General features: G+C 36.4%; 1 protein-coding gene across 3 annotated transcripts; it reads left to right on the plus strand.

The window, feature by feature from the left end:
* Positions 1–3,450: 3,450 nt before the first annotated feature.
* On the plus strand, positions 3,451–14,864 carry LOC110439352 (uncharacterized). 3 transcript variants are annotated; one of them, XM_073947590.1, is made up of 3 exons: positions 3,451–3,510; positions 3,922–4,238; positions 11,687–14,864. In XM_073947590.1, the coding sequence occupies exon 3, from the start codon at positions 11,700–11,702 to the stop codon at positions 13,026–13,028; it is 1,329 nt and encodes a 442-aa protein (XP_073803691.1). In that variant the 5' UTR covers positions 3,451–3,510; positions 3,922–4,238; positions 11,687–11,699; the 3' UTR covers positions 13,029–14,864. The 3 variants fall into 3 exon arrangements, with proteins under 3 accessions (XP_073803691.1, XP_073803690.1, XP_073803692.1); XM_073947589.1 differs by having other exon boundaries at positions 3,922–4,062; positions 11,728–14,864; XM_073947591.1 differs by lacking the exons at positions 3,451–3,510; positions 3,922–4,238 and adding an exon at positions 11,022–11,196 and having other exon boundaries at positions 11,728–14,864.
* Positions 14,865–15,310: the final 446 nt, after the last annotated feature.

Raw genomic sequence — 15,310 nt, forward strand, 5'->3', positions numbered from 1 at the left:
TCCACATCATCTCCTCGAGCAGTGGGATTTGTAGTCGGTGACATAATGGCTTGCTGGGAGGTGAAGACTGATCCAGATCTTTGTGGTGTTATCAGCAGGGCCAGACGGAATCTGCAGACATTTTTTGCTATTTCTGCAGAGAATTTTGGTAAAAATCTGCGGATTTCTGCGGAATTATTTTGGGAGTATCCAGCGGAGTATCATAACTAAAACCTTAATATATTAAATAAAAAGGAATAAATTACTGAATAAAAACTGAATAAATTCAGATTTACACATTTACTCAAGTAAATAAACAGAATTAATAATGGGCTAAAAATCCGCAGAAATCTGCAGAATTCTGTGGAAAATCAGCGGAAAATCAGCAGAATTCTGCGCGCGCAGATTCCATGTGGCCCTAGTTATCAGCCTATATATTCTCTCTCTCTTACACACACACACACACAGACTCATTTTTAGTATTTGAAGTTGATCAAAACCTTTATTCTAAACATTTTAAGGCAACTTTGAAAAACGTTTTTATGGTCATTATCACTATTAAAAAAAAAGTGTGAGATTTTTAATTTAACAACATAGTTGTATTAATTAGACCTAGGCTGTAAGAAACGAATGTTGGTCAAGCTCCTGCACTTTTTACAAATAATCTACAAACAGAAAAACAGCAAAGAAACCTCGAATTGTGTCAACCCTGTCATGGACAAATTCAAAGTAGTATAAGTATATCTTTATTGAAGTGTGATTATAAAATGTGTATTTTCAGAAAGGTCATGTGTCCCTTTACGAACCCAACTTTACAGATTATGAAAAAAATCTATTTAATAATGAAATAATGGACAAAACATTGATTTCCCAATAAAATATGAAATCGTTGCACAATATTTTAGCAAATATTTTATCAAACTTTCAAACAATATTAACTGGCCCTTATTGGTTAATTAAAAAATCACACAAGATGTTTTGCTGAGGTTATTACTAATTTGTTCCTTTTCATAAAATTTGAACATGATTGGAAAAAAAGATGACAGAGTGGACATTGGGATGACAAGATTGACAAACGCTTTATTTAGTGAACTAAATATGGAGAGAGAAAAAAAAAAACAATTAAAAAACAAGTACAACAAAAAATATTAAAGGGTTCATGTAAAAGGATTGTAAACGTTTTCAAGAATTCAACTTCTGTTTTCACTAATACTACAAACCACTGAGCCACCATGCCGCCTCTTCTGTTATCAATTAGGTTTTATCAATATGAAATAATGGGAAAATAAACAATTATTGTCCTTCAAATAAAATTTGCTAATGATTGTAAATCTTTATATTGTTCATTGTATTAGAGGACTGAAGGGAATGTTAGAGACAACTCAAGTAAAACACCTTAATAATATTTTTTTTAGAATAAGGTAAATACATAGATTACAGATCTTCACATAAATGTACAAATACTTAGGGCTGTAGTTTTATTTTAAACAGTCAATGAGCTTCATTATATGGACTTTAAAAGGATATCCTTTAAAAATACTGAGACAGATATTGGCAAAAGGTTTGTCTTGTCATGTATCACATCTACTGGTGCAGTATGTGTGTGTGTAAGTATTATAACATAAAAACATTCACTAATTAGCAATAAAATATTAAATAAATAAATAAATAATTACATGAATAAATAAATAAAGTGTTAATAACAATGCATTTGCCCACCCTGTCAAGGAGGGATTTGTGACAGGGTGGACAATGACAGAGAGGACATTTTTGGCTAAAGAGAGCATTTATTCAACAGGGTGTTCCTGCGGCAGGTAAAGTGTTTCCTAGTGATGGTGAAATTAAGCTTTCTGACCCAGTGAAGCGCTCGGCCCAATTTTATCAGAAAAAGGTTTGTTACTCGAAGCTTTCTAAATCAGAGCTTGATGAGGACCTCTTCTGGTTAAAGTGTGGGAAAGCACTATGTTGCAATAATGTCAAACGTTCACATCTGACCAACTCATTCATGTAGTAATACAACAACAGTTATTTAAACAAATATCAAAATATACAAATATACTCAAATTGTAGTTTTTACACATATGATGTGTTACATTACACCACCGATGATTGTAGTAAAATCCAGGGTATTCAAAGCTATTTACATTTATCGTATTCCGACTAGTCTCTCATCCACCCACTCGTTCCAAGCGGGGATGGAACTAGCAATTCCTGCATGGGAGGCAAATGCTCTAGGAGGAGGCTTTGTAAGCGATGCTTTTGGGCTGCTCTCGCCAGCTGGCCTCCGTTAAACACGATATGCAGGGGCTTTCTTTAAAGATAGTTGTAAAAAAATACAATAATACACTAGTATGGTTCAAAACTTTTTTTTTTACTATAAATGTTGTGTTTTAATTTATTTACTGGTTTGTGGGACCAGTGCAGTGCTTTGAAACAGTAGAAATGTAATCAACGCCTAATCTCTCGCTATACACTTTACTAACCCATGAGGGTGTTTAAACCTTTGAATCAAAATTCAAAGCAGCCATGAGAGTATAGGCGAAAATGAAGCTTCAGACGTCACTGATCACGTTATGATAGCAAAAAGAATCAAGCTCCGGTACACTGCTTCATTGCGAGATGTGTCGTTTTTTTTAAAACATGCTTCGAAGCCTTGGCGCACAACGTCACATCACTGGTGTTTCCCAATTTAAGCTCTTTGTACACAGATTAAAAGCTATTTTTTAATCTCTGATTTAAAAAAAAAAAATAATTAATATTTCACCATTAGAGGGTGAACATGTTAAGCTTGACAACATCAATCAATCAATCATTTAAATTGTAGATAGTTACTGTGTGCACATCAGATGTTTTAACCTCCTCTGAAGAAAAGCAAAATGGACATGAGGATGCCAATGAGTACATCAGAGGGTTTCTTAAAGGGGAATGCAAAATTATTAATAATATTATGAAAACAAAATAAAAGTTTTAAATGATTTTTTGTCAAACAACTTGTTAAAGACAGTAAGAATATTTAAAAAATATTTTTAATTTGATCTTAGTTTACTTACTTTTTAGACTCACTGAAGTTGTCTGAGCAGTGTGTGGGACATGGCAAAATCACATACATTCAATAAAAGAATGATGCAAAAATTTACAAAAACATATCTTAAAACACTACCTGCATGTGTGTGAAGGTTTAACCAACTATATCAAAGCATCAGAGTTTCATTATTTCGCATTATGTTCATATAGGACTGATTCAATCTTGTGGGACATCAAAGACACTTTATAGTGATAATGACCCAGCTAGTGACATAATAGTAATGCATACTTTTTACTTAAAGGGCACCTATTTTACCCCTTTTTCAGGATTTAATATATGCGTGTCTGTGTATGTGAGAAAGTGGAAAACGAGGGAGAAATGTATCGATGAGTCATGACTGCATTAGTAAGTGGTAATAAAAAGCTAAACAAAAAGACTTTTATTTTGGCGTGACGTATGACGTCATAAGGCTGCGCCGCTCCTACGCTGTGATCGACTGTTAAGAGGTTCGTTTTAAAGCTTTTACATGAATATAAAGCGATTGATTAAAATTTCAGGTTTTTCACTCTATACTAAATTATGTACCTGCTCTTTATATAACGTAGTACTAATTTACTCACAGTAATAATGGCTGTTGTTTGATTAAAGCAACAGAAAAGTCTGTAAGTGTTTTAATGAAAGTTTAATTAATTAAATAGCATAATGTCATTCCATTCTAAGTATACATCACTATATATAAGAAAGGAGTACTAGTTTTGTTCAGGTCATTTGTGGCATTTTGTTTCTTGCTCTGACTTACTCTTTTACCTAATTTCTGTTTGTTAATTACAAGTGTTGAAGAGAAGTTATTTTGTTTCTGTTCATTGTTTTATTCATTTTAAACAGGATATTTTTATTGCGTCGTTTATTTTATACAGGATAAAGTGTCCAGAGAAAAACTGCTGAAGCGACTGATCTCCACACTGTTATAAAGATGGCTTTTATTAAAGAGGAGAGTGAAGATGTGAAGATTGAAGAAACATTCACAGTCAAACAGGAAGATCTGCAGGAACAAACAGGTTGGTTTTCATTCTCAAAGACCAACTCAGTCATTTGATCCTCATTCGGATATTTTATTAAGAAGAATACAAAATTAGATCCATTTTGCAGCCCTGAATCTGCTGCCTAGTTCTTCTAAAAGCACATAAGCACTCATTGAAAGACTAGAATGAGTTTCTTTCGTACTTGTTCTCATGTATTTTGTCATTATTTTATGTATTTTTAGTCCCCTTTTTTATCTACCTTCTTAAGGTTATTGCTTTTCTAGTTCTCCTACTGTTTGTAAAGCATCCTTGAGCACTGGCGCTATATTAAATAAATAAAAACAATAAATTAATAAAGTTTAACTGAGCTGGCGATATTTGACCTAAAGTATTCTGATAGAAGATATCTGCTATTACAGTGATAGTGTTGGCTTAGTACTTTCTATTTGCATATGTCACGTTGATCACAATTCCCATTTTTTCATCAACTTTATGGTTTTAAACTTGTTTCTAGTAGTTGTTGCTAGTTCTCACAGATATTATCTGAGTTAGAATTACATCATTATTATAATAACTAATTTCCAGGGTTATTGTGTTTGAATAGGGTTTCCGCAGGGTCTTAAAATGTCTTAAATTCTAAAATCTTTAATTTTAGGCCTTAAAAAATCTTAAATTTACTGAAATAATGTGTTGTAGGTCTTAAATCTTGTTTAAACAAGTCTTCATTTTCCTTTGTTCATGTTTTGCTCATTTGCTTACATTTGCTCATTTTTATTATTTTTTTTCAAAGAAAGTTTATGTTTGGAAAAGTGTGTGGATACAAGTAAAGCTTGCTTGTTTTTACACAATAATTAAGATCTTTTGTAAAGAATTATCCAAAAAATTATTTTTTTATTATTCATTTATTATTGTATTATTAAATGTATTAAATCATAATATTTTTATAGGTACAACAAAAATCTTTTCCATCTGGGGCATTTGAAAAATTCCTTTGCCTTTTGCCCTTTATGAGTCTAAAATTTCAGTCATAATGGTCTTAAAATGTCTTAAATTTAACTTGTTGAAGCCTGCAGAAACCCTGGTTTAAAGTATGTCAGAAAACGTGGATACCCCCAATTTTAAACATGCTAAATAAAATGGACACTAAAGTAATTAAATATTACAAAACATTGTACAGTATTCTAAACTATATGATGTTGTTGTTGGACGACGTGAGACAAAAACAAATTATAGTGGAACAATAAGGTTTAGCATTGCACTGACTACAACTGGCCAACAAACTAGTCTAAAAATGACTTTTGCTGCTTTAGTAATGGATTATAGCATGTTGATGCTAACATTTAGGTGTAAAGTTTGTCAGAAATTCTCTTAATATTGACCATAGTCTTCACGTACCAGCAGGCGTTGCCATTGGAATCATTTTGCTCGAGACTTTTTTTTTTCTTTTATTAATTTTTGGATAATTGTTAAGCAGCTTACGCATAGGATAATAACCATTTTGCAGGGTATACCACAGTTTGGAAAAGTCAAGGTTTTAAAATCTTGTATATGAAAAGTTTTGTTTTTACATTTGAAGTTTTTATAGGACAACAGTATCTCCAGCAGAAAAGATATCCAAAAATGCCATTTTAAATTGTAAAGAAATTTGGGTTTCGGAAACTAATGAAGACAGCAGAAGTCAATGATTCTTTTGAATGATTTAGCTGAACATGTTTACTGCTCCAAAATACTTTCAAAGCTTCTCAAAAGAAAATGTATTGTGATCAAAGGAAAAAAGATTTTAGTTTTAACCCATATGTTTAAAAAGAATACATTTTAGAGCAGTAATCACAATACCATGAAATAGTGATATTTTTATTCAAGGTTATCATACTGTCAGAAACTTATACTGGCCCGTTTCTAGTGCTGCTTAATGTGGCAAAGTCAAATTTAAAATTTTGATTATTTTTCTTTGTATGAATAGTCATGGATACACTTGTTTGTAGAGCAAGTAGTGTTATCATTTTCTGCCATTTATTACTCTTGGTCATTTCTCCAATAGTTAATTGAATTGGAAGTGCTAAAACAGTAACGTATGAAATCAAGTCACCATGACATGATTGACAATTGTCGCTGTTTGTCATTGTACTCTGTTTATCCTGAGAGCTAATGCTGAGTGTTTTTAGGCCTTTTCACACTTGAAACTGTTAACCCTGGGTCATTCTAATCCTTGATAAACAGAATCCTAGGATATCCATTATCATGTTCCACACTGCTTATGCTACACCTGGTGTTCATTAACAGATGGTTCACATTCACAAACCCAGTGTTAACATTATTATTTGTATATTTATGTTTTCACTGTCCCTGATTGGGCAAACAGCAGGTCACCTTTTTAGATGGCATTTCTACATTTTGTCAGGTATATAAAATGTCGTCATGTAGGTCTTCAGCTAAGCCTCAGGACATGCACAAAGGCAAGAAAACAAAGACAAAAGTACAAATGAATGAAAATGAGTAGCAAAGTATTTAATCTCGCCATCTCCTCATCACTCCAGTTTACAGCAAACGTGGCATTAAGCATTTGCACAAGTTCATTCATTTATTTTCCCTCGGCTTAGTCCCTTTTTTCATCAGGGGTCACGGAAATGTTTTAAAGAGCGGATGTCCTTCCAGCTGCAACCCAGTACTGGGAGACATTTGCTTAATTATTATACAATAATGCAAACTCACAAATATTAGTGTGAATCGTGCGTACTTGCTATGAACATGCAGGATCTGTCTTAATCAGGTCTTTCAAGAAAGTTACAAATGTTCAAATCCTGTGGAAGATATAAATAAGGGAACACAACATAAGTAATCTAGAGCGATTGCATTTGATCATTTGCATTTAAAGCCACAAGCACAAAAAAAGCTTGGTTTTCTACTGACCCCAAAAATTAAATATTCTGCAAGGTACAGTACAGACCAAAAGTTTGGACACACCTTCTCATTAAAAGAGTTTTTTATTTTCAAGACTATGGAAATTGTAGATTCACACTGAAGGCATCAAAACTATGAATTAACACAAGTGGATTTATATATATATATATATATATATATATATATATATATATATATATATATATATATATATATATATATATATATATGTAACAAAAAAAAAGTGTAAAACTGAAAACGTGTCATGTTCTAGGTTCTTCAAAGTAGCCACCTTTTGCTTTAATTGCTGCTTTGCACATTCTTTCTATTCATGCCTAGGCATTCTATTGATGAGCTTTAAAAGGTAGTCACCGGAAATGGTTTTCACTTCACAGGTGTGCCCCATCCGGTTTAATAAGTGGGATTTCTTGCCTTATGAATGTGGTTGGAACCATCAGTTGTGTTGTGCAGAAGTCAGGTGGATACACAGCTGATAGTCCTACTGAACAGACTTTTAAAATGTGTATTATGGCAAGGAAAAAGCAGCTAAGTAAAAAAGAAAAAAAAAAAAACGAGTGGCCATCATTACTTTAAGAAATGAAAGTTAGTCAGTCTGAAAAATTGGGAAATCTTTGAAAGTGTCCCCAAGTGCAGTCCCAAAAACTATCAAGCACTATAAAGAAACTGGCTCACATGCAGACCGCCCCAGGAAAGAAAGACTAAGAGTTACCTCTGCTGCGGGGGATAAGTTCATCTTAGTCACCAGCCTCAAGAATTGCAGGTTTCGGCAGCTCAGATTAGAGACCAGGGGGTATTCCAGAAAGCTGGACTTACCATCTGCTAAACCCTGAACTCTCGGTTGATTAACCCAAAACCTGCTTACTGTATGTTGGTTCCAAAACAGCTGATAAGAGTTAGTTAAATCAACCTCCTGTAGATAACCGCGGGTTAATGCCCACGCACGGCACATACCTGAAGGCATTTTCAGTAGATCGCCGAATTCATGAGTAACCAAAAAAAAGTCAAAGTGAGAAAAAAGGGGCAACGCACTTTACAGAGGCGAAGGTTTTAATCACAGATTACACATCTGCATCTTTCTAAGAAAAGAAAAAATAAATAATAAGAAAATTTGTTAGTTCATTAAATTACACATGCCACCCTCCCTTTTATTGTAATGAAAAAAAATTACTTCTCTTTAACATGCTTTTTATGTTATGTAACCATTTATGCATTTAATTTTCCTGCCATTAATTTCTTAAGGCCACAATACAAATGTTTATTGACTACTATATAAGGCTTATAGAAGTTGTAATCCTTCTGGGTAGAAGCTAGTAGAACTCTGTCCAAAGTCATAATTAAACACAAAAGCAATCTCTGAAAAGTTAAATACTCTAGAATATTTTTCTGTCATAAGGCTAATAGAAATGAGGCTGAGGCTCTTTCTTTGCTCTAGCCGGACGCATCACGTGTTCTTTGTCTCTGTAATCCAGAAACTTTGCAATCATTACTCTGAGTTGTTTTCGTATCTGCTACAGTTTTCCACATATAACCGATCCTGTGGGCTCTTTCTATGGCCAGTGGTTTCCCAAGTGGTTCCATGTCCAGTGCCTGGTTTATACTTCTGCGTCAAGTGACCAGCGTAACCCACGGCGCATGCAACGCGCGTAGCTGTGCATTTATACTTCTGCGCGGTCTCTGTTGGTCTGCATTAACACTTCCGAAACGCTAGTTGGCAGTGAGGTGTAAATGTTCCTCTGTGTCGAGTTTCTTCGCTGCTGTTTTGCTTTTCCTGAACACTTCCTAAATGTACAAGTGGCTCAAACTCGCTCATTATGAAGCAGGAACTGGCGGACGTGCAACAACTTTAACTATGAGGTAAACACAAAACAAAACTTTCCATCCGGAGCTCCTTCACGGGACTCCAACTTGTAAACAATCGCTCCATTGGGCTAGCGCTGCTGGTCCCGCCCAGACTCATCAGCGCTACCAAGCCGACCAATCACAGACCTTGCGCTACGCATTGTTGCGACGTGACATTTTTTAAGAGGTGCACGTCAGTGATGCCGACGGCCACGGCGAAGGGCTTTGCGTCAACGCCGTGGCATACGCCGGCGTTTGACGCAGAAGTATAAATCAGCCTTTAGGTAACCAGAATGTACATACATCATTGCCTTCCTGTTTTTCTGGTAGACCAAGAATCCTAAGTTGGAGTGTCGACTGCGATTTTCCAAGTTAGTGCGGTAATTTTCTTTTTCGAGAGCGGTTGTCATTGATTGAAGAGCGGAGACAGAATCTTCAGTTTGCAAGATGCGTTCCTGTAACTGTATTAGTCTTCCGAAACATTTTGCCACCTGGTATTGATATCCTTTACTGCTGAGAGGACAGTTTCATTACTGCCATTACTTCACGCTTCTTCCATGCTTTCGGAGTCAGATGTAATCTCTGTAGTTTAATTTTTTTCGCCTTTTGCTTTGCTGGTTTAGGTGACATCTTAAGCAGTGTTCTGTCTAGAGTAAGTTGAGATCGAGTGTTAAATAACACAGAGATAAATTTAGGGTTTTTAAAAAATATATTACTCGTGCGTCTCTTCAGCAAGGAGCCATAACAGGAAGTCGGTTGTCTTGTCTTGCTTCATTTAAGATTTACCTCAGATTTTGACAGACAGTTTCATATGATCTGGCGACATGCTACACGCACAGACTGTTCTGATTAGCTGTGAGTTTTGATTGATTCATCCAGGTGTAATTATGTGAAGGTGAAGTCTGACAACAGGAATAATAATTTAATAATTATTATTAATAATAATAATAATAATTTTTTACCAGTGCTGACTCTGCCGTGCTGTAGCTATAAAGTTAGTTCTGCTACTGTTATTTTATACAGGGTAGGCTGCTTAATTTATTTTATTATAACAATAAATTGCGGGAAAAAATTAGCAGGATTTTAAGGGTAATTTAATCCAAATGATTGATTTTGGTTAATAATTGTTCAGTTCGTGCAGATTATTAAAGCAGAGAACATTTGTTCTCAAAAAGGCTCAATTAATCCTTGTGTATTGTTTAAATTGACTACCCTTTTAGCCTGCACGATAACAGAAAAAGAAAATGATAATCACGATTATTTTGATCAATATGTTAATCACGATTAAAAATTATTATTCCTTTTATATGCGTGTGTGTGTGTGTGTGTGTGTGTGTGTGTGTGTATGGATATATACCTGGGTATTTGTCACCCGGGAGGAGCTTGGAGTAGAGCAGCTGCTCCTCCACATCAAGAGAAGTCAGCTGAGGTGGCTCGGGCATCTGTTTTGGATGCCTCCAGGACACCTACCTAGAAAGTCTGGAGTTCTCACCTAAGACTGCTGCCCCGAATGAAGCGCGGGAGCTCCCGAGCAAGTGTGTGTTTGTGTGTGTGTATGTGTGTGAATGAGAGAGAGCATAATGCTGTGTGTCGCTTGCTTGGTCCTGTGTGTGTGTGTGTTTATAAAGACAGCTTGTTACAGTTGTGTGTTCATACAGACAGCCACCCCCCAATATAAAACTGTGTATGCAATGTGATGCACAGAGATATTTAATTGAACCGAATCGATGGCATGATAATCGTAACCGAACCATAAGACCAGTGTAGGTTCACTCCTCTAATTTCTACATTAGAAGCATTTCCAACACAGCCGAGTAACATCCTATCTTACTGTGGCTCAACACCAAATCTACGGCAAACGCATTGAGAAAAAGTCATAAGCAGAAGGTGACAGGACTTGAGAGACTGGGTGAAAAAATTGCATGATGATTTCAGGACAGCACTCTTTCTTTCGCACGCCACATAATGCTGCCCTCTTTAACTCTTCTCTTCCTTTATACTTTCACCCAGTTCCTTTTTGCCATCCCATGGGTGGAGTCCAATTAAACAATGTTGACTGTCGTCTCACAGAAAAAACCAACAATCATAAATGCATGATTATATGCTGTCATGGATTTGCAATAAAAAAAAGTTGTTATAATAGAGGCCAATGAAGAAAATCAGCCATGAATATAACGAAAAGGAAGTAAATTTGCCCAGAGTGTATTGAGTTTTTTTTATTTTTTATTTCAAAGCATTTTCCCAGAATATGTCAAAATAAGATGTCCCCAAATACCAGTCTGTTTGCTGAAACACCAAGAAAGTTTTGGCCAAATTAAGTCTCTAAATCATACCAGAATGGATGAAAATGACCCAACAGCACACAAAAGGAAAGGTGCACATTCCAGCCTCTATGCAGATGCTGTACAGGTATGTCTTACGTCTGCGAGGTAACTATTCAGCTGTTTGGTCAGCTGTTACCCCAGAACTTTGTTTTTTTTCTGATACGTTTACCAGCCAGGCACAAAATGAACAAGTATTCCCTGTCTGCTTTACAAATTTTAGAAAAAAACATTCTGTTGTAATTATGAATATATACAAATAAAAAGAGGCCATTTACAGCTTTCAAGTCTGTGTCTTATCAATATGACCAAAATGACTTTTATGATCAATTATGTAAGAAACTCTAAAACTGGACGGACACAGTTTCAATTTACTATAACTTCCATATTAAGCGGCTTTGACACAATTTACATTGTAAAAGCACTAGATAAACAAAAATAACTTGAATATGCTGAAATGTGCACTTTTTAATGGACAGAACAAAATGTGATGTTTTATTTACATTTAATGTGCATCAAAATTACAGTGTGTGTAGTCAATGTTTCCAGTGTCTTTTCATTTTTCAGCTTTTGGTGAGTTTTTAAAATTTAATGAAAACTAATGTTTTATTTATTTCAGACCTAATTGAAGAGTATGAGGGGAGTAAAGAGGAAGAACATCATGTCAAAATTGAGGAAAAAACTAATTTAGAGACTGATGGTATTTTGAAAAGGAAAGACAAGAATCGTTTCACCTGCACTCAGTGTGGAAAGATTTTGGCAAGCAAAAGCAAACTTAAGATTCACATGATGAACCACACTGGAGAGAAACCATACACATGCACTCAGTGTGGGAAGAGTTTCAGCCAATCATCACACCTTAATCAACACAAGAGGATCCACACTGGAGAGAAACCATTTACATGCCCTCAGTGTGGAAAGAGTTTCAGCCGATCAACATCCCTTAATCTACACATGATGAGCCACACTGGAAAGAAACCATTCACATGCCCTCAATGTGGGAAGAGTTATAGCCGATCATCATCCCTTAACCTACACATGATGAGCCACACTGGAGAGAAACCATTCACATGCACTCAGTGTGGGAAGAGGTTTAACTGCTCATCACACCTTAATAAACACATGAGGATCCACACTGGAGAGAAACCATTCACATGCACTCAGTGTGGAAAGAGTTTCATCCAATCATCATCCCTCAATAAACACATGATGATCCACACGGGAGAGAAACCATTTACTTGCCCTCAGTGTGGTAAAAGTTTCAGCCAATCATCACACTTTAATCAACACATAAGGATCCACACTGGAGGGAAACCATTCACATGCACTCAGTGTGGAAAGAGTTTCAGCCGGTTACTGTTCCTTAATAAACACATGATGATCCACACTGGAGAGAAACCATTCACATGCACTCAGTGTGGGAAGAGTTTCAGCCAATCATCACACTTTAATCTACACATGAGGATCCACACTGGAGAGAAACCATTCACATGCAGTCAGTGTGGGAAGAGTTTTAGCCAATCATCAAACTGTAATAAACACATGAGGATCCACACTGGAGAGAAACCATTCACATGCACTCAATGTGGGAATAGTTTCAGCCACTTGTCACACCTTAATCAACACAAGAGGATCCACACTGGAGAGAAACCATTCACATGCATTCAATGTGGGAAGAGTTTCAGCCAATCATCATCTCTTAATCAACACATGATGATCCACACAGGAGAGAAGCCATTCGCATGCACTCAGTGTGAGAAGAGTTTTAACAGCTCATCATACCTTAATCTACACATGAGGGTCCACACTGGAGAGAAACCATTCACATGCACTCAGTGTGGAAAGAGTTTCAGCCGATCATCATCCCTTAATTTACACATATTGAGCCACACTGGAGAGAAACCATTCACTTGCACTTAAGCCGCGGTCACACTGGACTTTTCTCCCCATAGACTTCCATTCATACATATGCGAATGCATCAGACCGGAAATGCAAGTTTGTGCATCAAGTTTTGCAGACCTGCGAGATCGCATCACTTGACTGTGTGAGACCAATCAAAGATCTAAACATGACCTCTCTGGACAGAAATGTAAAATATGGACCAATCGCTCACTTTTTTAATGTCTTATCATCTTGTTTAATCTCGCCCCTTTTTGCAGCGCCGTACAACAGAATTTCGCACATCGCAACTCTAGTGTGATCGCAGGTGTGGGATGAGTTTTAGCAACTCTTCAGAGCTTAAAGGGCACCTATGGTGAAAAATCTACTTTTCAAGCTGTTTGGATAGATGTATGTGTAGGTTTAGTGTATAGACCGTCATATTGGGGTGATATAAACAAACCCAGTCCTTTTTTTTCCAATTTAACAACATAAAAACAATGGACCAATTGGAGCAGTTTTCAGTGCGACCGCAACTTGACGTAGGAGTGTGGTCTCCCCACCCACCAATATAGATTGACAGGCGCATCACCATATCCTCAGTTTGTTGCTTCACGTCCGCCATTTTCAGCATGTGATTTAAAGCGATATCACTAAAGAAACACCCTCCACATTATCTCTCTAATCGGAATTATTGTTTGTACCTTTGGGTATGTTTGCAAACGTGTACTTTTAATTGTGTCTATCTTAAACTTCAGCCGTTCACATTTCTCGCATTCACAGAAGCTCCCTGTGATCTTAACTAGGTGCAGCTGTAAGGTGCATGCGTGTTGCCTCATGTGCGTGTCTCTTCATTGGAAATAAAATAATTAACTTGCACTTAGTGTGGGAAGAGTTTCAACCGATCAGCAAACCTTACTGGAGTTACCATAACTTACTTACTGGAGTAACCGTACTGGATCAGTTCACACATTCGAAAACAGAAGAGGATTTACATTGGAGAGAAACTGTACAGATCTGATCAATGTCTACAGAGTTTTCTCATTCAGTGCAGCTCAAGACACACATGGACAAAAAGTTGCACACATGACATGAATGCAGCAAAACATTTTCTCATGTGCAAAGGATGTTTCTTGCCTGAATAGTGTTTGAAAAGGCTGAGGGACGGTATACTGTTTTCCAACACTCCCATACTGCAGTAGGTGGGGTTGTAAATGTGTGCAAGTGATTGTACAGGTGCGGATACATCTGTACTCTACTCTTCAGTGTATTCATGTAGCTAGTGTTGTTTTGGATGATGTTCTCTGTCTGACTCCCTGAATGAAAAGCATATCACTGGGAAGAAACCGCACATCAAAGAAGGTGGAGCTCCAGGACGGTTAGTTTGCAGTATACCAGGGCCTCAAGTTTAGAAAGCCCATTCATTTGTCCTGTGTTGCATCTTTTAATAAAGTTTCTTTACTTCTAGCTTCAGGATTATTTCTAGTTTACTACATTTACTTTTTTTGAGTAGAATAAAAACTTAATGCATGTTTTATGATTTAGGCAAAGCGACAGGTATTAAGTTTTACAATATTAATACACTGTGGTGAATCCTGATTGGATGCCTGCATTACCCATCAATGGGTATATAAAAGTTGTTGTGCTAGCTACCCCAGAACGCTGTGGCTACTCACGAGTCCTCATGTCTCAGACCTGCCATCTCAATGACTCTTTAACCTTATGCTTTTGTTTTGCATTACTTGTGTCATGTAGTCAATGTGTTGTTATTATTATATCCTAAGTTCTTTATCTTGTTTATTATCCCTAGATATTTGTTGGTTGCTTTGATTGATTGTTCTATGAGTTACATTTATAATAAATAATTTGTATGTAGGTTATTTTATTGGCTCATCTCTCTTTTATGGTGCGACTCAAACAAGCGGGTAATAAATCTTTGCAAAATGTGTCAGGTTGTATGCGAGATCTTGAGCTTTTAGTCGTGACCATAGGTGAGAGTAGGTACTTAGATTGAGTGGTAAATTGAGAACATTGCCATTCGTCTCAGCTCCTTCATCACAATAGACAATTACATCAACTGCATTACTGCTGCCGCTGCACAGATCCATCTTTAATTCTCACATTCCATTCCTCATGGAAAAAGAAACGCAGATACTTGAACTCCATTTGGGGTCATGGCTCTCCTCCAAACTGGAGATGGCCACTTTTTTTCCAGCCAAGCACCATGGTTTCTGATTAAGTCCCAATCCCAATTCTATTTTTGTACCCCTACCCCTTCCTCTTGGTCTGTACAACGAGGGTTAAAGGGAAGGGCTTCAAAATT

The sequence above is a fragment of the Danio rerio genome, chromosome 4, assembly GCF_049306965.1.
Source record: "Danio rerio strain Tuebingen ecotype United States chromosome 4, GRCz12tu, whole genome shotgun sequence".
Lineage (NCBI taxonomy): Eukaryota > Metazoa > Chordata > Actinopteri > Cypriniformes > Danionidae > Danio > Danio rerio.

Coding starts and splice junctions, on each gene's coding strand:
- LOC110439352 (XM_073947589.1), top strand. CDS start 3,978: ATGGCTTTTATTAAAGAGGAGAGTGAAGATGTGAAGATTGAAGAAACA. Junction 4,063..11,727: donor AGATCTGCAGGAACAAACAG/GTTGGTTTTCAT, acceptor TATTTATTTCAG/ACCTAATTGAAGAGTATGAG.